General features: G+C 41.8%; 4 protein-coding genes and 2 pseudogenes across 4 annotated transcripts; 2 read left to right on the top strand and 4 right to left on the bottom strand.

The window, feature by feature from the left end:
• The window catches only part of LOC149047965 (uncharacterized), a 4,920-nt pseudogene extending 703 nt beyond the window's left edge, over nt 1–4,217 (bottom strand).
• Nucleotides 4,218–4,486: 269 nt separating this feature from the next.
• LOC149047964 (uncharacterized) lies at nt 4,487–5,659 on the bottom strand (annotated as a pseudogene).
• LOC149047963 (uncharacterized) lies at nt 5,450–8,844 on the top strand. Its single transcript, XM_089202245.1, has 2 exons — nt 5,450–7,781; nt 8,100–8,844. The coding sequence occupies exons 1-2, from the start codon at nt 7,545–7,547 to the stop codon at nt 8,349–8,351; spliced, it is 489 nt and encodes a 162-aa protein (XP_089058371.1). The 5' UTR covers nt 5,450–7,544; the 3' UTR covers nt 8,352–8,844.
• Nucleotides 8,845–11,800: 2,956 nt separating this feature from the next.
• LOC149047962 (uncharacterized) lies at nt 11,801–13,961 on the top strand. Its single transcript, XM_089202241.1, has 2 exons — nt 11,801–12,186; nt 12,546–13,961. Exons 1-2 carry the CDS (start codon nt 12,065–12,067, stop codon nt 13,828–13,830), a joined length of 1,407 nt encoding a protein of 468 aa, XP_089058367.1. The 5' UTR covers nt 11,801–12,064; the 3' UTR covers nt 13,831–13,961.
• LOC149047961 (uncharacterized) lies at nt 13,816–16,121 on the bottom strand. Its single transcript, XM_089202242.1, has 2 exons — nt 15,871–16,121; nt 13,816–15,731 (listed from the first exon to the last, which is right to left on the bottom strand). The coding sequence occupies exons 1-2, from the start codon at nt 16,042–16,044 to the stop codon at nt 14,655–14,657; spliced, it is 1,251 nt and encodes a 416-aa protein (XP_089058368.1). The 5' UTR covers nt 16,045–16,121; the 3' UTR covers nt 13,816–14,654.
• A 2,446-nt stretch (nt 16,122–18,567) lies between these two features.
• LOC149047960 (uncharacterized) lies at nt 18,568–20,333 on the bottom strand. Its single transcript, XM_089202244.1, has one exon. The coding sequence runs from the start codon at nt 20,327–20,329 to the stop codon at nt 19,673–19,675; it is 657 nt and encodes a 218-aa protein (XP_089058370.1). The 5' UTR covers nt 20,330–20,333; the 3' UTR covers nt 18,568–19,672.
• Between the last annotated feature and the right edge of the window lie 1,163 nt (nt 20,334–21,496).

Below are 21,496 nucleotides of genomic sequence, written 5' to 3'. Positions count from 1 at the left end.
GAACGGATACGTGAGTTTAAGGCGGAAGTGGCTACGGCAAGGGTGAGGGGAGAGACAGAACTACCGAGAGGCTCCTGACGTAACAGCTCATTCTCCAATTCTTGGACTGCTCTCTCTGCAACGGGGTTCTTGTTGGGATTTTTGGCATGGCCAAGCTCAATTGTGATTGTGTTTCTGTAAGAGTGAATCATTGACAAGGGCCTTGAATCCGGGAGCAGGGTCGGTGCGGATCACAGCAGGTGGACCATCCATGGGGTGCATTTCCACGCAAAGCTTTATAATGGCATCATGCAAAGTTTGGTGGCGTTCATTCTCAAGAAAGAGACTGGACGTGTAAGAGGTCACCGTTTCACGGAGTACAAAGATAAGTTGGCGAGAACGTTTTATGACATCTGCCGCAAAGGACTGCCCAATAGTTTCAGGTGGAGGCGAAGTGGACTGGTCAGTTCGTGCTGTTGGTGATCTCTGAATTGCTGCACAGGAGTGGCATCCATCGGAAACACGGGAGACTGCCTTGTCCAGGTCGAGGGCAAACAGATAACGCTTGGCAACCATTTTTAACTGGTGACAAGAAGGGTGGCTGAGCTGAATGTGAAGGGCTGTCAAGAGGCCATCCAAGGCCTGGCGAGGGACAATAATACACTCTCTGGTCGGTGACAAGGGATCATGACGTTGGACGACGAGTAGGCCATCACTTGCGATTGAGGCGACCTGCAAATAGCGTTTGACGTCCTTGATGTTTGTGAGCTTCTTGGAAGGCCTTGTGCCTTGGACAAGGTGTGCGTGCGTGCGGCGTAGGTCTGGGCATTCAGACTGTATGGCCAACCAGGCCGGACGGCTCGTGAAAGGGAGGCGGGCATGGCCTTGGAGGATGTCCTGGACAGTCGCGGCTCGGACAACAGAATCTCTGGTTGAGGCGATAAACAGGCAAATCTGACAGGTTTCATTCTCACAAGGGGCAGCATTTCGACTCGCGAAGTCTGACTGGAGGATAGAGGCGCCGGAGACGTGTCGCACTGAGGCCTGGTAGCGGCTGACAACTGACAGGAAAGTAGATACGCAAGGACTTGCGGAGAACTCGCCGCGGCATAGCTTCTCATAAGCCTGGACGCATGGCTTACTGTCCGTTAGGATACAGGCTTTATTGGATGACTGGATGAGGTATGGACTAAAGTGCTTTGTAGCCGCAGCGATGGAGAGGGCTTCTACTTCGCATGGAAGCCACGTTGTCTGAGTGCCCCGCAGCTTAGCGCTGAAAAAACCGGCGATGTGTAGCTTGTTGTTGCGCGTCACATAGAGGGTGGCGCCTATTCCTGGGTCCTTGACTGCGCCATCGGTGACGACCCATAGTTGGTCCTTAGGTCTAGGTAAGGTGATAGAGAGGGCTGAGGATAGGGCCTTCTGAGCGTTATGGAATGCAGCCCTGAGACTGTCAGACCAGGTGATGGATTCTTGTGAAGTACGTCCAGCCGTGACGGCATCCAGCGGGGTTAGATAACTAGAGCACCGTGGGATAACACGAGACAGGACTTTGTACGCACCAATGAACGATCTCAAACGACCAACGGTGTTTGGCACAGGGTACGTGGCGAGGGTGTTGAGGCGGTGGGCACTGGCAGACAGGGTACCGGCAGACCAAATCCAACCAAGGATAGTGGTTGACTTGGGGTTGATTATGGTCTTGTGGGCTGACAAACGCAGGTTGCATTTGTGAAGAGCTTGCAGGACCCTCTTCCAGTTGTGGAGTAACTCTTGAGGGGTGTTGCCCCCGCAGTATAAATCATCGGCGATCTTGGCCACGGCTCCATCTTGAAGTAAGGGGCCTAGAACACGGCACATAACCTCCTCTAGAGCAGTCTCTGAGCCAGGCATTCCCATAGCGGAGCGGGCATACACCCGTACGCCTTTAAAGGGGGTGGCGACACCGCAGTACTTCATGGACTCTTTGGCTAAAGGGATCTGGTAGAAAGCACTTGTAAGGTCAGTGATAATTATGTGTGACCATTGGGCGATGAGCCGTAATGTGGAGTCAACATCGGGTAGCAGGGATGGTTGTGGTTTGCTGTATCTGCCCACATCAGAAAAGGCGGTGACGAGACGGGAACCACCATTAGGCTTCTTTACAAGGAAAGATGGATTGAGGTACTCAATGGTGATACCCACATCTTCGGGGTGGCGGAAGACTCCAAGATTCTCTAGGTCGTCAAACTTTTCCTGGAGCTCGATGAGCTTATCCCGTGCGTATTGGGGGAGGCGACCCTTCCGCTGAGGAGGTTTGACAGGACCCATGTTGACTTTGGCCTTGTATGCGCCAGCGGCTCCATTGTATCCGGGGAATTGCGGGTCAAATACAGTGTCGTACTCTGTAAGTAGTGATTGGAAGTCTGCACGAACGGTTTGGGGAAGGGTGTTGTCTGGATCAACCTGAACGGATGCAGAGTGACGTGTACTAGAGGGCGGCAACGGGCGCTGAGCAGTAGGTGGGGGTGATGATGGGACTTCGGGGGGCTCAAAAACAGGGATGACTTGGCAGAAGTGTTCGTGGCGCTTGAGAGTGCGGGGTACGCTTGATAGGTTAGGAATCCGTATGGCTCGGGCAACGCTGGAAACGACACCAGGTTGTGGCCACAACTGGGATGGCTTCAGATTGTGTGCACTGGGTGCGTCGATGCAAGGCTCTAGTGCGTACTCCGAGTCAGAAGGTGCATCGTCTGGTAGACGTACTTCCATGAACTCTCCAGGCCACACTGTCTGGGATGGAGCAGGGGCACGTAGGACAAATGCTCTACGTGCGGTTGCATGAGGGTTGGGTGGGGATTTGGACCCATACGTGTAGACGGAGCCATTGCCTAGTAGTACCTCTCTCTTGGCAGGTCGGACAGCGATGTCATTCGTCTCCATAAAGGGGGTACCGGCAAGTACCTCAACATCAAGATTCTCAACTACGAGACCTTCAAACGCGAAGTTTGTGTGGTCCCGGGTGAAGGTGGTACGAATTTCTCCTATCACCTGGAGCTGAGACGAGCCATCAGCCTGTTGGACGGACTGGGCACTTGAGATTATCGGACAGCCGAGGTGTTTCGCGGTTGAACGGCGTATCATATTTCCAGTTGCACCGCTGTCGAGGGTGACGCGCACGACTCGATGATCATGAAAGACATCCATGTAAGGGGACTGGCGGGTCTGCACATGGTAGGCCACCATGTCCGGGCCTGGCAATGTTGTGTCAGGGTCTGGTTAATCAGAATCAGGACTGGTCTCAGTTTCTTGGTCATTGTCAAGGATGCCGGCGATCTGTCGTGCTTTCACCATGAAACGCCTGTCACTGTCAGGGAGGAAGGTACACTGACTGAGGAAGTGGTTTGTCATAGAACGGCCAGCCTGTTTACATAGAGGACAGACCTTGTCTTGGCGGGGTTGTCTGGGACGGGCTCTAGGAACACCCCTGTTACTCTGACGAGGGCGACGAAAATCGTCTGCAACAGCAGCACGCAGGATTCTGGCATCATCCGACGTGCGGATTTCCTCGAGTAAGGAATTGAGGGCCTGCGAGATCTCAGGTTTGATCGAGGCAAGAGTACGGGATCTCAACTCTGTACCATAACGCTGCTTAACCAGTCGTGGGAGACTGGGGTGAATGAGGCGTAACCAAGTGAGGACCACAAAGTTTTCGAGTGTAGGGGTTAACTCCTCATCCTCCTGCACTGCTTGGCCATTGTGGGTTAAGCCGTTGGCACGTAGCAATGAATCTTCTACGAATGCTGTGAGGCGCTGGTACAGATCTTCGGGGCGCTCATCAGCAGCTAGGTGTATTTCGGAAAAGTCAATGAACTGAGCCCCGGTGACTTGGAAACCAAAGTGCTGTCTGATGGTTTGCCAGATGAACTCGAGGGATGTAGAGTTTTTCACCAGAGTATTTCGAGAGATAATTGGACAATAGTTGGCGATCTGTCCTAACATCAGCTCGAGGAAGTTAACCTTTTGGCGGGCTGTCAGGCGACGAGCTAATGGCACTGATTCGCCATCGTTGTGAAGACCTCGAAGCGGCTGACCCCTGGTCTTTTTTAACCATGTGAATCCATCTGCGAGGAAGGGGGCGAAGTTGCTGTCCAAAGAAAGAGTGTAAATGAGGTTTTGCTTCCAGTTTTCAAAGGAATTGATAGATTCCACTTTGGAGAGGCACCACTGCTTCGGTGCACGGTGTGTTGCAGCCATATTTCACGTTTAGGGCTCTGGAACGTGTTGACACGGCGAAAGATACACTGTTTTGGCTCACGTGGACGAGGCGAAAAATAGCCTTCTTCGGCGAAAATATGGCCTGGGTAGAACCGAACACTGCCACCACGCCAGTAGGAGAGTTAACACAATGAACCAAGGCACGTCCAGATAGTGAAAGGCTTTAATCGCAACAGGGAAACCTGACTCCGAACGAGTAACAAACAATATGGCTGACGCGACGAGGAGAAAAGCCGTCAAAAGCGCATGCTCAACCCAGATACCGCTGACCGGTACTGGCGCTGAGGTATTGGACAGCAGCTTGTCTGATGTGAAAGTGATGACTGGGATTACCATACAATTGATGTGATACGGCTTTAAAAAAGCAGTCACCTGCACCACCCACATCTAAAGCTATCAATCCTAACTGTCCTAATCGAAAGTTAAGCAATGTTGAGGAATCCACTGACAAATTGGTCTGATTGTTCACATTCTGTTCGGGACCTGGATTTAATTCAACGTCACCTGATCTCAAAAGATTCATCCTTGATACGCAATATGTTTTAGCCGGGCAAGTTGATTTTTTAATTTTACCTGAACAACAGCTACTAGTTTGCTTTCTTTTTTTTGACTTTTTTGTTGCCAGTCTTTTAAAATTGACTAAGGAAGTAATAAAAGCGTTGCATTTTTGTAAATACCGTATATACCACAATTTATAGTGAGTAACCAAGTCATACAATCTTTAAGATTTAGGGGTACATTTCTTAAAAATAAACTTTAGCTTGCTTCTAGCTTTTTTCTTTTTCATATAATTTAGGACCTTTTTCACAGGTATTCTAGATGGCTCTCGGTCTCTATGTCGTTTTACTTGTTTAACGAACTTGGAATTTTTCCGAGGAGAATGTTTGTGGAATTCTTTCGATGGCGGTACATCAACAATGGAAGCTCCCACAACAAATCTTACATCTGTTTTTAAAGATCTGTTAGAAACTATCCTTAGATAACAAATATCATGAATTGTACTTCTACACTTCCCTTGTAGGTTAAAAATTGCAACAGCTTTCGCAAATGTCTGGCCAGTGAAAGGTATTTTCACTTTAGGGGCGATTTCATTTCCCAAACAGCGGGTTAAACAGGGCATATTTCCCTCAGTGGGCTTTATAATCCCCAAAAGGGGCTCAATAATTCCCGTAATGGGCTTTTCTCTCCCCAAATGGGGCTCATTTATTTCCCGAAGGGACTTTCTTTTCTCCAAATGGGGCTCATAAAGCTTATTTTGTGTCCAAGGCACTCGCAATATCGCCGAGTGGTGATGCTGTTGGCGCCAAGAAAGCTTCCATCGATCTACAACTTCAAAGCATCTTTCAAAACCTTTCACACGGCCGGACAAACAAGTAGTGCGAATGCTGTGACAAATGGACAAAATACCCGTTAAGAAATCCATCACAAAGATGAAAAACGAAAAGATCACTTACCTAGTAAGCAACAAACACTGCAATAAGCTCACGTGAAATATACAACAAGATGGCGGACCTCTTCCTTCGAAAGCTGAACGGAAGCACATGGTTGTTGACGAAGTTGACGTTTCCTTTTTCTCGTATTTGATTGGTTCCGAGTCTTTCCGGAAATAAGTTGTGTGCCACGAGCTGTTGGCGTTGTCCATTTCTCAAATCCGATTGGTTCCAATATTCCCCAGAGGAACGAATTTAACCCGAAAGTATTACAGGCTACCGAAAGTATTACACTTTGAGAATACTTCATGTAACATGTCACGAAATGGAATCCACGGTGAAACGTCATGAGAAAATCCTCGATTTTATCTTATATGAAGTAATGGTCGTGCGTTTTACAGCTTATCATTGTGTCTGCATGCAAATGCAGCAGACACAAAAACGACTTAAGGCATTGTTCACGGTTCCCGACAGCGTCACAAGGTAGCAAAGGGTTAAGTGTCATTTGACTGAAGGAACTAAAATCAACACTGACACATACATGTAGTATCACGCCTACCATCAGTGAAGTAGGCTTTTTAATTCCTTAGTTTTTTCTCTCTGTTGATTTCGAAGGGTGACACTCATACTGGAGTTACTGCTCTCAGAAAGTGAGGGATCATTCTCTTTGCGTCTCCTCTCTTGCTTATGCTTGTGGATGCTTGTTGCTAAGGGGGTAGTACCTGTGTGAGTGATGGCTGGGAGGAATATGTTTGTGATAGTATGGCTCAGCCTACAGCTATTTACTTTGCATCCTGTTCCCTGTTCCTTTTCCTGTTCAAGTATGAAATCTGAATCACTGAGAAAAATGAAAGAGAATTGATTCTGGAATGATTTAATATGCATATTACCTCAATCTGAATCAAAGAAAGATAAAAATCAAACCAATCTGAAATATATCAGAACAAGGAAAATTTGAGCTACAACATGTACATCAATCAAAATTTAGATCTATTTAATTTCCACGTAGAACTTATTTCATTACGAAAAATAATATTGTAATCTATGGTAGTAACTAAAATCTTCATACCTCTTCGAAAGTTGGCAAACTGATATCACTTTCATCTCTGTAGTACGATTTCAAAAACAAAGCATCCGTAGTAGCTGTTATTTTGCAGAGGTATAAGATAATTCGGTCGGAAGCCTTCCCTAATTCCTCCTTGTGTTGTTGTGGTGTAAATGGTTCCGTTCCTCCGGAAGGCACTTCACTTTGGTTCTATCAGGATATAGCAACGTAAAAGCTACTGACACCATATAAGCTTCAGTCGTTGTTAAACTTTGCCATCTTTTCGGCTCCTCTCCTGAAAAGTTCCTCTGCACCAATTGAAGGAAAGACTTTAGGCGGAAACGACGACCCTCCAATTGCTTTCAAACCTCCGTTTATTGTTAAGTGAACAAACCACCGTTTTAGGTAAAGTTTTTTAGTTTATTTTTCTCAAGTGCTAAATCGCTGTTTACAAAGATGCCAGCTCTGTCGACGTGTTTTTAGCTGAAACTGGCCTTTCTCTTATATTGTTCTGTACTTTACAATCTATCCCACTTAAAATAACATGTTTGTGTAGTCCAGCTGTTTAGATACATTTTCAAATCAACTCTAGGTTGGAATTCTGTTTGTAAAGACTGTCGAAGAAATCCCAGAAATAATGCAACATATTCCTTCTCAGACACTCTGATTCATGAATTACCATTCATGGACAACTTTCTAACCCTGCTGAGAAATTATTCCCATGCAACATGTAGAGAAATGCACTTAAGTATGTGTAGTCCATGTTTTTGAAGTATATTATATCTGCAGATCTCAGGTTCCCCAGCTAAATATATGGAAATGACTTTGAAAGCATGAATAACTTCGATTTAAATAAAGTTTGGGTTGAATTGAAGACGAGTCACCTTTATCTTGTCGAGATTATGAACGCAGTGTCTGGCAAGGAGAAGTCCGCCGCAGAAACAAAGCGCGAGCTTCAAGTAAAGTACAGTTTTCTGTATTCGATCCTCATGAACGAGAGATGGCACTATCTCAACCTGGTGAAACGTGTGAATAAAGTTCTCATCATTGAAGATGGATGTACCAAAAAGGTAATTCTCAGCTAATGATACCTGTATAACATTGCATTGTTGTCCTTAATCAATTGCCATAGTCACAGTGCAGTATTTATTATTCACCAGTGTAATCATGCATTGAATACAATTTGCGTTTTATCCTCTTTTTATACAAAGCTCTGCAGAAATTTTATTATCGTGAGGTAGTTTTTTGTCAGTTAGGTTGTGATTGTGATTCTAATTGAAAGATTCATCCAGAAAAATATTGTAAGTGATATTCATGATGAAGTTGTGAAATAGGAGGTTACTGCATGTGCATGTGTAGTTAATTTCTGCTTCCCTTGTAATCCCTAGCTTCAAGAACGACTGAACAAACTTGGTGTGTGCTTGTCATCTGGGAGAAGGGACACCCTGCTGAAGCTCTTATGGGGTCACTTTTCAGACAAAGTGGTGCAGAAAATAAAGAGAGGTAGTGTGTTCCGAGGTACTGGTGACAATTGGGACTTGAAAATTTTGAAAGGACACATGAGAAAGGAAATTCAGAACAAGGATCTGCACTTATTTGCCAGTAACTTGATTGAGAACAAAATTAACTTCAACCACTAGCCTAATGACAACTCTAAAGGAAACATTAAAGATTTCCCTCGATACAATTTTTCCTTAAATGTACCTGAATGGAAACGATATGCAGAATGTACCAAAATTATTTTTAGTAGAATTGTTCTTGAGTCTTGCAAGTATCTTGGTAAAGTGTGGAATTATTTCAGCTTTTACAGTGTGTCAGAAGGTCCTGTTTCTAATGAAAATATGTGGGGTACTTATCAGCAGACTTATCCAATTGTCATTGGTGGCTGGTTGGTTAGAACAGTGTGATTATTTCCAATGATCTATTGCAAAATGTCAGCAGATTTCCAACAACAGTAATACGTGATTCAGAGATCCATGTGAAGTTTGTGTACTAGCAAACTTTAAAAGGTAGACAATCTTATGAGTATCATGGTAACAATGGAGATAATTGATATCAGTAGTGATTTTGGTTTGTGAATTAAGATATATTTACAGTTGCTCACAGGATTTACAATTTAAGTTGATGTTCTCATCATAGTATTGTGCTCAGACAAAAAAAAAACAAAGGTAAACAAACAGATCAGTATCATAATAACAACAGAGATAATCAATATCAATACTGATTTTGGTATGAATCAAGATACATTGTAGTAGTTTCCAATATTTATAATAAATATTGATGTTCTAATCATCATCAGAGTTCATTTACGGTTTTACCATTCAGGTACATTACGGTTACGGTTTTACACAGAGTAGTGTGCACGCATATACGCGAAAAGATCTGAGAGGAGCAGATTTTATCCCAGATATCAAAGGTCCTCAATAGGTCTGTTTCTGATTCAATATACTCCACTCCCTCCATAACTTTTGCAACCAGATCGTTATCTACAGAAGTGTTATATATAGCATGGAACTCTCTGATGCTGCTTGGGACTCTTGGGCAGAAATTGCATTCTTGATTAATCTTTCAAGGATGACACTGTTATTGTTGGGCAGCATGAGATAGATCCTCTTCAGTTATTTTGAACTTTCCATCATATATACAGCAACAGTTATTTTATTGAACACTGGAGAATCCAAAGTAATCCAGAAGAAGTTTCCTCTGACATGTTTCTTGTGATTTGCAATAATTTTTCATTGATTCTTCTACATGTTTCATATTATTTCCAATATCGTAATTATTGTGGTAAAGTGTAGCATACGATGAAAGTCCTGTGCGACCAGCACGACCAATTTTTTATATGTATGCTTCAAGGCTACTTGGTGGTGTTATGTGAATAATGTTGACCACATAAGGAGCATGAACCCCTATGCCAAGTGCTGATGTTGCAAAGAGCACCCTCATCCTCGAATTTTCATTCTTTATTCCTGATAACATATCTTTCTTTATGCGACTTGTCTGGGGGGCATGAAATTGAGCAAACAGTCTTGCAGGGGGTTCTGAAGTTTCTCCAACATACTGCTTGTCTCCCAATATTCTTTCAAATGATCCATAAGCATATCCACAGTTTTTCAGTTTTAGGTAGACAATTGTCATTGGGTAGTTTTCTCTTTGAATTGTTAGTTCATGGGCAATGGGTCCAAGGATTCGATTATAACCTTCATTCCCATGGTGATTACTCAGACGCACTTTCTTATTCGGGTATATGTTTACCCGGTTGGGGTTTTGTGCAACAATTTTACACATTTTTTAAACGTAGCCTTTGCTAAAACGGACCGGTCAAAATTTATAAACAATTAGAAAACAAGAAATGGCCTTTATTCCAACCAACAAACCTCATAAAAATACGGAAGCCGAAAAATGTAAATCTAAAGGGAAATCCGCAACGAATATATCCGACTTTACATCTGTTTATAGAACTTCGCTACTATGCGGTAAATACGGCTAGTAAAATTGTCGGTCAAACCTTTCCCAGCGACCAAACATTCTCCCGCTTAAAGTTTAAGTTAAACAGACATTTAAATGCAACAACTTGAATTGTGTATTCACATGTAAACTGCAAACTCAACATTTCAACGTAACATAATGCAGTAGAAATGATGCGGTCTTCCGTTTACACTAGTGAAAAAATTTCAACATTAGCTCGCTTGTAACGCTCGATAATATAGGGCAATTCCCACTCTGCATCTTCGTTCAATGGAATTTTGTTGGCTAATGCTTTTTTAAGGATGAGTAATGTTACCCGTGCCCCAAGAACCACATTAAGAATCATTGACACAAATAACGCTTCAAGAAAATGTATTTCTCGTTTTCTTCACAAACTACAACAACAACTATTTTCAACTATCCCGGATGTAAGTGACTACGTCACAAGCCACGTGTTTCCGTTACAATTATCGCTTATTTCTACTTGTTTACGCCTTAACAGTAAGTCCTTATCAAGTACACTTCTGTCTACATATTTGATGTATTTCTGTTTCCTCAGTCGAGGCTGCATCACACTGAAGAAGCTGTTTGTGGTTCCTTCTCTAGCTGCGTTAAACACATCAAATTTGCTCTTGCTTTTTCTCCAGCTCCTTAACTACTCTCCTCAGATCTTAAATCTCTGCTCGGAATTCTGGATGTTTGTCACGATTGTGACAAAAGTCAATACCTTCACATGGAGCGTTTCTGCATTTGTTTTTATTATGGCCAGGCAGGTGACAGGCTGAGCATAGCTTTTTGCGTTCGGTACTCCCGGAGCCATAATTTTCGAACTCTCGTGTTTTTATCTCCAACACGTCGTTAGAACTTTTTTTTTTTTTTTTTTTTTTTAATAGTATCTCTTTATTGTGCCGTACTCTCCAAGGGGAGATATTAGTCTACTTACAATAAAGTTCAATGATACAATATGAATAACATAAAACGATAACTTTACCATATCCGAATACAATACGTTGATTGAAAAGCTATTACTGCTAAATTACATTTGTGCATTGAGACTTTGATACATTAAATGAGGAACTATAACAAAAGTGAAAAAAGAAAAAGAACGTAAGGAGTATTGTTTGAAGTGTTTTGGTGAGAGTTTCACTGTTAGCAGGTGTACCACTAAGTCTTTTGTTTATTTACTTTTTTATTATTTAAATTTTGTTTTTATTTTATTTTGTATTTTTTTAAAGAGAGTTGAGATATTTTAACCGCATTTGTCAGGAGCTAGTTATTGACGGTATTTTCAATTAGGTCCCTTTGGTGAACTGCATTCACAAAAGTCGTGAAGGACAATGGGCTTGTTGTTAAGTTTACAACTATAGATATAATAACGCATGAATAGTGTGACGTAGTTGAATTTCTTGGTGGTACTATTCTCGTTTAAGTTGGAGGTATTTCCGAATAAAAGTTCCTCCGTAGTTGGAGAGAACTGTGAATTGTACGTTGTGTTAAACCACCGAATGACTTTCTGTATGAATGATTTCGTAAAGGAACAGTGAATAAAGGTGTGATCGATTGAGTCTTTTTCCCCACAAAAGCAGCATTCGTCGTCAGTTTTAATACCATATTTGAATAGAGTCCTAAAGTGCTTACGTCACGTTTCCATAGCACCGGAATTCTGTGGTCTAAACAAACCAATATGGCGTCCCTAGCGTGACACATTGTCGTTGACCTCGAACACTTCAAGAGCTATAATAGCGCATTTTATCCTCCAATAATAGAAATAAGATAAAGAGAATCAAGATAACCTTTGGCCTTACTATTGAAGAGTATAATAAGCGGACAAAAGCACCTGGTGAGCAATAATTCGAGTCAAAACGCCACGGAGACGAAGTTTGCGATGGGCCAGTGTTTTCATCCAGATTGCAATCACACATCTGAAAGCCACTGCTGCCGATTCTTTTCGTTTCCAGACCAGAAAAAACATAAAACACTCTATGATAAGTGGATATCATTTGTAAGGTGAGTATTTTTCGAAAAATATATATTTCGATGCTGTACCATCGATTAGAAATAGCTGGTTTTTTTTTTTATCTCAAACTGATTCACGATTAGCTGTTTCTCTTTCTTGTCTTATTTCTTTTCTCGCGGCTTTGCCTTTCCTTGTCTTCAGTCTTGATCTAAGATTATTTAGTTACTAAAAAACTATATGATAGTTGTGAGTATCAAAGCTTTTACACTAACTAGTATTAAGTAACAAGCTCAGAGAAATACTCGCTTCGCATTCACGTCTTAGACTACAAGGTTAAGCATGTGACCAACTAAACTTTGGGTTTTTTAAGCGCAAGTATAGTAACTGCTTCTGTCTTTTTCTGTTATAGGAGAGGAGATAGAAAGCCCAGCAAACATTCGCGACTTTGCAGTTGTCACTTTAAAGATGGGCGAAAAGAAAATATGCCAACCATCAGTGACAGAAACAGGCACAAGCTGTGTGATAGTTTGGACTTGCTGCCAGGTACAGGACCAACACCTCCCAGTACACCTACCCCCAAGAAAAAACGGAAAGTGTCTGCCGAGCCCACGAAATTACCAACTGTAGCATCTGTGCTTGAAGAGATTAAAGAGAACTCTGAACCATGTTCCACTGAATGCTCACAAGAGGAAAAGACAAGTTCCAAAGAAGCTCTGCTGTCAATAGAGCTTGATATGACTTCAACAGAACTTGCTAAACACAAGGAAGTGTCAAGTTACTATAGTGCACACTACTCTGCTAAGAGCTTGAGCCCTGAGGTGATACGGATGGAGACAGGTCTACCCACTAAGGATGTTTTTGATATTGTTGTGGGATATGTTTCAAGATTCAAGGGTGAAATAAACTATTATGCTGGATGGAAGGTTGAGGCGATCACACTTGAGGACCAGATATTTATCACTCTGATGAAACTGAAACAAAATTATACCAATCTACATTTAGCCCAGTTGTTTTCATGCAGTGTTGCAACTGTTGCTAACATAGTACTAACTTTTGTCCATGTTCTGCATTCTCTCCTGTTCAAAGACATCATGACAACTGTGCCATCTAGAGAAAAGAACAAGATGTGTTTGCCATCTTCTTTCACTGAGTACAGCAGTTGCCGCATTGTGATTGATTGTACAGACATTGAAATTGCTGCACCTAAGCTCATGTCCCAGCAGAATGCTACATATTCCAGCTACAGGGGAATGAACTCTTTCAAAGTCATTATAGGGGTTGCCCCAAATGGAGTTATAACCTATGTTAGTGATCTTTTCCCTGGCTCAGTCAGTGACAAGGTCATGGTTAAAGAGTCTGGGTTTTGTAAACATTTGAGTGCTGGTGATCTTGTTCTGGCAGACAAAGGTTTTCTCATCAGCGATGTAGTTCCAAGAGGTGTTTCAGTGAACATACCACCATTTCTCAACAATGGAAAGTTTACAGAGAGTGAGGCAAGGGCGACAAAATCAATAGCTCGATGTCGCATCCACGTAGAGCGTGCAAATGCAAGACTTAAGAGTTTTCACATCCTTGGCTTCATCCCAGCATTTTTGAGGTGCCATGCTGACAAGCTATGCCAACTGTGCTCAGCTCTTGTTAATTTGCAGTATCCATTGATCAAGGATGGCTGCAAAGACTTTGAATTTGACTGAATAGAACTTTTTTTCAACTAAATTATAGTACAATGAGTTTAATATTATTTTTGTATTACTAGAAGCCCTACTGTAACAGATCAAATGGTATTGACATAGCTTTGGTCAAAAATATGATGTGGTCAGTTTTACATTTTTCTGATATTCATCTCCTTTATGTTCATTAATACAAACTACTATGTGTTCTGTGAAAATAGATTATAATGAAAACCAGTGACATTCTTAAATTGTCATTTCAACTAAATCCAGGTCAGGGGCATGTGACCAGTATGGAATTCTTTCGTCCAGTAGTTCCAAGTGTGAAAGTCGTGCTGGCTTAAAGGTTTTACTTTTGTGTCTGTGAAGCTGGGAGCCTGAGTCCAGGTGTATAAAACTAAAGCCACACTTCAATTAGCTTAAGGGATGGTGAGAGGTAGTCAGAAAAAATAACTTGTGCTGCATGGATTTTGTTTTGGCTCTCACCCCTTCCCTTTGCATTGCTATGCAAGCCTACTTAAGTGTGGCATAAGTTTTATGTACCTGGGCCCTGTTGAGTAACCAGGATAAGTGTTACCAGCTACCAGTAGCCATTGGTTGCAAAAAAAAAATTGTTTAAGCTTGCTTTCAGGAAGAATGTAATTTATTATTAAGTTACTATGCTAAATGAAAAAATGTGGGTTCTTTATCTTGTGTCTCTATCTGAGTGTAGAATATGTAATGTTATATTAAGAAATTAATGTATGAAATTTAAAAAAATACCTTTTAACATTAGCTACTGCCTATTTACATTAGCTCCCACTCCCCCCCCCCCACTCCGATTATGTCCAGCATCTGTGCACCACTTTTCAAAGTTCTCCCTCGGTAATCTTTGGGAATAGTTGATGAAAGTAAAAATCACTCAAGATAGTAATATTGTGCTCCCAAGATTCATCTCGTTCAATCTTGATAACTACATTATCCTTTGTGGTCCATACAACAAAGTAGCAGAATTTGCGCTTTGTCAGGAACATCTGGCCTTGACACTGATGCCAGTAAACATGTGTGGTAGACAGCGTATAATTCCCTTCCTTCTCCTCCAAGTAAAAGTCTTTGTGCCCACAAGCTTCCTTGATTGTCGCATTTCGATGTGTGTAGGGGCACTTACACTCAATCACCGAGTCGTCTCCCACAAGTCCATCAGGGGAAGCACCCAGAACTCCCGACTCGTGTAGCCAAAGGCCGGTCTGTACAGGTGTAAAGTTTGTGATGTTGGTGAAGGATTTCAGGGCCTCAGTCTCATTGTCCTGTCCCCATGCAATTGCTTTAACTCCACTCAAGTTGTATTCCCCAAGTAGTCGCTTGATAAGAGACAGTGTAACTCTTTTTGCCTGGAGGACGGAGCCAAAATTACTGGCAGTCAGGCGGCCTCTACGAGCTTGGTGCCATGCAGGGCTGTTTCGCTGGCCAGCCTTGAGGGTGCTCACAACATTTATGGTTCTCTTCTCTACTTTGGCATTCTCAATCAAGTACTCTAATTGTTTTTCCTTCGTAGATGCCATAAGGAAACCTTCTGAGTAAATGATATCCTCAATCGTCTTGATCGGGAGAGGGGTAGCAGGTTGTGGTTCGGGACTCAAGATCCAGCAGGTCCCTGTAAATTTGCCATAGCGCTTTAGTTCGCTGTACAGCCACATCCGATCTTCTCGGCTAGGATCGCGCGCCAAAGGGCTGTAATCCTTCTTCTTTGGTGGCGCTGGAAACATCTGGCTTGCAGACTGTACGCTTTCTGCCTTTCGCTTTCGTTTCCATTGGCATTGCAGGTCCGTCCTGCTAAGGTTATGGATGCCATAAATAAATATGGCTGCCGCGTGACTGCACTTGAACTCGCCGCGAGGACACTCGTATTCTGTGTTTTTTATTTCAAGGTTTTCATCGAGATAAATCTGATAAAAAGATAATTCGAAACAGACACGTAAGTTGCAATATATATTCCGCAATATAAACATTAAATTGGAGGTGAAATCGGGGTTGGGAGTTCTTCGAATTGAACATACGTGTTGTGATCCCAAATTGGCAACTTACTGTGACTTTGTAGTCCTTATTTTTCATGCTTGCTTGGACTTCACCTTTGATGACTCCCCTGGAATAAATAAAGCTTTGGACATGGTCGGATTTGAAGTGGTTTTCTCCGCGATCAAGCGATTTCCGCTCTCCAGAAAAGAAAGAAACGAGTGAGCATATCGATAAAGACGCCATGTTTGAAGTATGAGTTTAAACTGTTTAGACCAGAAAAAAATGCTGTCATGGCAACGTGACGTCACACTTTAGGACTCTATAGTTCTCTCTTTGTCACCACGATTCTATGAATAAACTTAAATTGAAATTCTTTTAGTTTTGTTTCTTTGCACAGCTTTCGTATTGACTTAAATATCTTTGCCCATTTTTCATCATTCAAAGAAAGTATTTCGCTCCATCTTTTAGGACCTGCCTGACCTCCAGTGTGGATTTTAGCAATTAAAAGATTATAGAAATCCCTTGATTTGGCTTTATCAAGGTTGAGCGTGAAATTTCCGTTGAGGTGAAAAAGATGATCGTTACTTGTGAAAAACTGATTATTAACTGATTCTATTTGTCTTGCTTTTGACCGTAGCCGGTCAGGTATGGCACTAATAATCTGAAAATACTGGAGGAAGTTTGTCTTGCATGAAAACTTTCCTTTAAATTCCTGGAATGAGAGATAGCTACCATCCTCCTTCAACAAGTCTTTAATAGAAACGATTCCCTTCTCCATCCAGTTGCTGAGATAGACGGGTGTTTCATCTACTAGAATTTCTTTATTATTATACAGTACTACATCACTTTCCCGGTCGTAACCGTAAAGTATTTTTAATTCTTGAAAGAATTTGAGAATGTTCTTATAAAAGGCTGGCAATTGAGAGAAGTACTTTGTGTCGTAGTTGCATTTTAGAAGAAAATTTAAGCCCCCCTTTTTCCTGAAATAGTGGTTTGGCACAGAGCACCAATTTTTATCTCCAGCATTCAAAAGTCTAGGGATCCATGCAAGTCTCAAGGCTTTAAACATAAGATCTACATCTGTCATGCGTAGCCCACCTTTCTCTAAATCTTGGTAAAGCACGGTTCGTTTGATCTTATCCTTCTTCTTTTTCCATATAAAGTTAAACAACTTTCTTTTCAGCGTGTCTGCGATTGTATCAGGAACTTCAATATTTGAAGCGGAATAAATGATCTGTGAGATACCTAGAGTTTTGGTTATTAAAACTCTTCCAAATAGCGTGAGGCTTCTAGCACTCCACATATCCAATTTTGTTTGTAGCTTCCTTAATTTCAGGCTAAAGTTAAGGTCATCATTCCCCTTCTTATCGTACGAGAAGTGAATTCCTAAGATCCGAACCGGGGTATGCGTCCACTTCATGCCCAACGGGTTGGTTTTATTGTTAGCCCACTTCCCAAGCCAAATTGCTTTTGTTTTCTTCATGTTTAGCTGTAAACCAGCTATCCTACCGAAGTCATTGACTAAATTTAAAGCTTTTTCCACGGAATTTAAATCTGCACAAAACAGATTTGTGTCGTCTGCAAATTGTGACAGTTTAAGTTCGTTGCCAAACAAATTAATGCCTTTGACCCCCGAGTCGTAGCGTAGTTTTATGGACATTAATTCGGCTGAGAGGATGAACAGATACGGTGAGAGAGGACAGCCTTGCCTCACACCTTTCGACGGTTTGAACCAATTCGTTGTGTACCCATTATTCAATACCGCGCTCTCCACGTTCATATAGAATGTACTTATCCATCGTTTTATGCTGCTACCAAAATTAAAAGCATCTAAAATTCTCATAATAAAGGGCCATTCGAGAGAATCAAAAGCCTTACGAAAATCAAGAGCGATAAGAATGCCCAGAATTTTTTGCTCTTTTGTTAGGTCTAGAACATCGCTTATAAGTCTAATGTTTTCCCCAATGTAGCGTCCTTTTACAAAGCCTGTTTGGTCTGGGTGTATTAAGTTCGGCAAAACCGTTTCTAATCTTTTAGCTATTGCTTTCGCAGCGATTTTTTGATCGACATTCAGTAGGGTTATCGGTCTCCAGTTATGCAGGTCGCGTAAAGAGCCGTCTTCCTTTGGTAATAAAGCAATAATGCCCCTTCTTTGCGAGATGGTAAGTTCATTTTTCTCGTAAGCCTCGTTTAAGCATGCCAGAAGATTTTCGCCTAATAGGTCGTAGAAAAATTTATAGAATTCCACGGTGAATCCGTCTTCACCTGGCGCCTTATCACTTTGGAAAGATTCTAGTACATTTTTGCACTCATCATAACTTAGAGGACCTTCCAAGTTGTCCCGATCGTCATCTGAAAATTTTGGTATTTGCAAATGCTGTGTAAATTCATCGTATTCCTCTTGAGAGAATGTTTTTGCTGATGTGTACAAGTCTTTAAAGTAAACTTCAATTTGGTCGAGGATCTGTTTATCATTGATTGTAGTGGATTCATCTTCTAGGCGAAGTTCCCTTATGGTCTTTTTATTATAATTCCTTTTTTCCATATTGAAAAAATATTTTGTTGGTCGTTCGCCCTGTTCTACCCAACGACATTTCGCTCTAAACATCGCTTGCTTTCCTCTATTTTCGTACAGAGACTGAAGTTCGGATTTAAGGTTGTCATAGTGCAGCAAGATTTGATTAATATCTGGCGAGAAAAAGTTATTACAAATAGTGTCGTCTAACTGTTCGAGCTGGCGTTTAATATCCTCTGCCCTGTCTCTGGATACTTTTGCTTTGTATTTCGCATACGAGATAGTCGCATTCCTAATTTCCATTTTGATTAGCTCCCACAGGAGACCTTTGCTTGTTGCTTGACGGTAATATCTTACGGTGTTTGAATAGGTTTTACGAACCCACTCCACGTATTCTTCATCTTTTAAAAGAGTATTATTGAATTTCCAGAGTCCGGGTCCCCTCGGGGTTTCACACGACCAAGACAAGGACGTATAAATTGCTTTGTGGTCGGGTGCAATTGATGGATAGATTTCTGTTTTCTTTACACTTTTTGTTAGGTTTTTGGCCAAAAGAAGGAAGTCTATCCTGGACTTCATTCCTATTGCTTTTGATTCATACGTAAATTTTCGTGACTTTGGATAGCGTACTCTCTGAATGTCTATTAGATCGAACATATCCATTGTAGTCACTAACAAGTTCCTGTAATTCGTTGGTGCCCATACCGTTCCTCCAATTTTGTCTTTTTTAGACAGCGTACAATTCCAGTCCCCTCCAACAATTAAATTTGTCAGTTCTGTTTTGTCGATTATGCAGTTGTTTATCTCCTGCATAAACTCGAGTTGATTTGTTTGGTTGGTTGGTGCGTAGATGTTACAAAGTGTTAATTTTTGGGAGCCAAAAGAAATCGTAATTAGCACAATTCTCCCTGAGTTGTTGCTATAACAATAATCCACCTGAGAATGAAAAGCAGGGTTGATTAGAATGCAGACACCTTTACTGTGGTTAGTACCATGGGAGAAAAATATCTCACCTCCCCATTCATTTTTCCAGATATTTTCGTCTTTTAGATCAGAATAGGTTTCTTGGAGAAAGTAGATGTTTGTTTTAAAATCTTTCAAGAACGAAAAAATACTCCTCTTAATCTGGTCCCGTATTCCTCGAACATTAAGCGATAAAATATCTAATTTTACAGGCATTTGCATAGTCAATAAAGAGCTACAATTAGTAGTTTATGATATCGATAGCAAAAGGAAAAAAAAAAAACAACAACAACAACAACAACAATTAGTTACAAGAGCTAACCCTCTTCCTAGCTTACAGTCCGACGTTGTCCTCAGTTTTCTAGTTTTGTTGTAAGTGTTCTCTTCTAGTATTTAAAGATAGTCCAGATCATCTAATTCATTAATTTTTATAGGCCTACCTTCGGGCGACGTTTTAATAAAAATCTTTCCATCCATTGTCCAAACGCTTAGGATTAAACCATCGTTCCGCATTTCGTTCGCTTTGTTGACGATCTTTTTCCTGTATGACGAGAGGCTCTCGAATAAATAGATCTTGCAGGAGGCAACCTGTGCTGCGGCGGTCGAAGCGGGGAAGAGGCTTGAGAAACTCACATTTTTGAGTTTTGTCCGGGCTTTGTATAGATTCGTTTTAGTTTTATGATTAACAAATTTTACGATAATCGGCTTAACTCCCTTTCTCCGGCTTAATTTGTGAGATATTTCGATATCCTGTTGGCACACCGGCACCTCCAGGGCATTAGCCAATTTTAGAACCACTTCTTCTGTTGACTCATAAGCTTGTTCCGGTATTCCATGGATCTCCAAGGAGTTTTTCCGTGTGTACTGTTCTAGATGATCTTGGAGGTCGTACAACTCGGCGATTTCTTCCTCCTGTTGGTCAACTATTTTCCTTGTTTCGGCCAGCTCTTGTTCGGCATCATCAAACTGCTTTATCGCTTTATTAAGCGATGCTCGAAGGTTTGCTATTTCAACATTCTGCCCTCGAATAGTCGCCTTCAATTCATCCATGTTGTTCTTCATGGCTTCGTTTTCTCGTAGAATGTTGCAGATTTCGATCTTAATATCAACCAGCATTTCCCTAAGTTCAATAAGTGACGGCTCTACAGGAGCGATCGATGATTCTTCCTGTCCAGGGATCGCCTCCAGAGTTGGTCCAGCGAGGCTTGCTAGTTCGCTTGAAATTGGTTCTGCGGTCGCCGCCATATTGGGTCGTTTAGGCGTTCCGGTTTCCTCCTCGCAAGAACCTCTGGCTCCTCGCTTGTTCTTCTTGTTGTTTACCATAAGTTAGTTTCTAATGGTGGTTCTTAACATATTACTAGAACCAAAGACTGGGAAATTTTGCATTTTCAGAGAAAATTGAGGACGCGGACAGCGCTCTTCAAGAAATGTGCCACTGCACACCGAGTCCACGCATGCTCAAAACCCCAACTTTTACGCAGCCAATAAGTCATTGTCATTTTTGAGATCATCTTCTCTTCTTTTTAGATATGACGCAGGCTGGGTAGGAACTTGCGGCTTCTCAGAAGTTTTTGCGGTAAGACGAAAAGTTTTGTTGATGCTGGTGTTGTTGAGATAGACAACATTTGCTGCGGAAGGGCTGGTGAATGTAGCAGTCTGATCATAGGATATTTGCCTGGGTATGTAACGATGTCGCCCCGATGGCCATATAATAAACCAGATGTAACTATAGAAAGAAAGTACACTTTATTTGGCCGCCATGACACCCAGAAAGCATGGCCCACACAGCTATCCATGATCCTTTGCACGCTTTCAATATCCGAGAACTTCCGCTAACGCAACTTCCTGTAAACAATACTATCAATACATTACAGGGTAAAGCGGGAAAAAGCTCTCGTGGTGGTAACTGTCCTCTCTTCAGGCTCTTCGCCTTCTCTATTTCACTTTCGATGATTCGTTTCTCCGCCATCATCAATTTGTGAGGTGAAGGAAACAGGACATCGAGATCCGACGACTTTATGTATTTCAAAGAATCTACCGTGCGGAAACCTCTGCTTTCAAGTTCCCCAGCTAGACGCTCGAGTTCGAGTCCATTAGCGTTACAGCTGTCAAAACTTGTCAGGCTTGAAATTTTCATTTCTCGGAAAAAAGATAATAAACCACGCTTAAATTCAATTTTATTACATTGTAACAACGAAGCCACTAAGGTTTTTTGTA

This window comes from Pocillopora damicornis, chromosome 3 (genome assembly GCF_964200805.1).
Source record: "Pocillopora damicornis chromosome 3, jaPocDami1.2, whole genome shotgun sequence".
Classification (NCBI taxonomy): Eukaryota; Metazoa; Cnidaria; class Anthozoa; order Scleractinia; family Pocilloporidae; genus Pocillopora; species Pocillopora damicornis.
The sequence above is the reverse complement of the archived record's forward strand: the minus strand, read 5'-3'. Positions and strand labels throughout refer to the sequence as shown.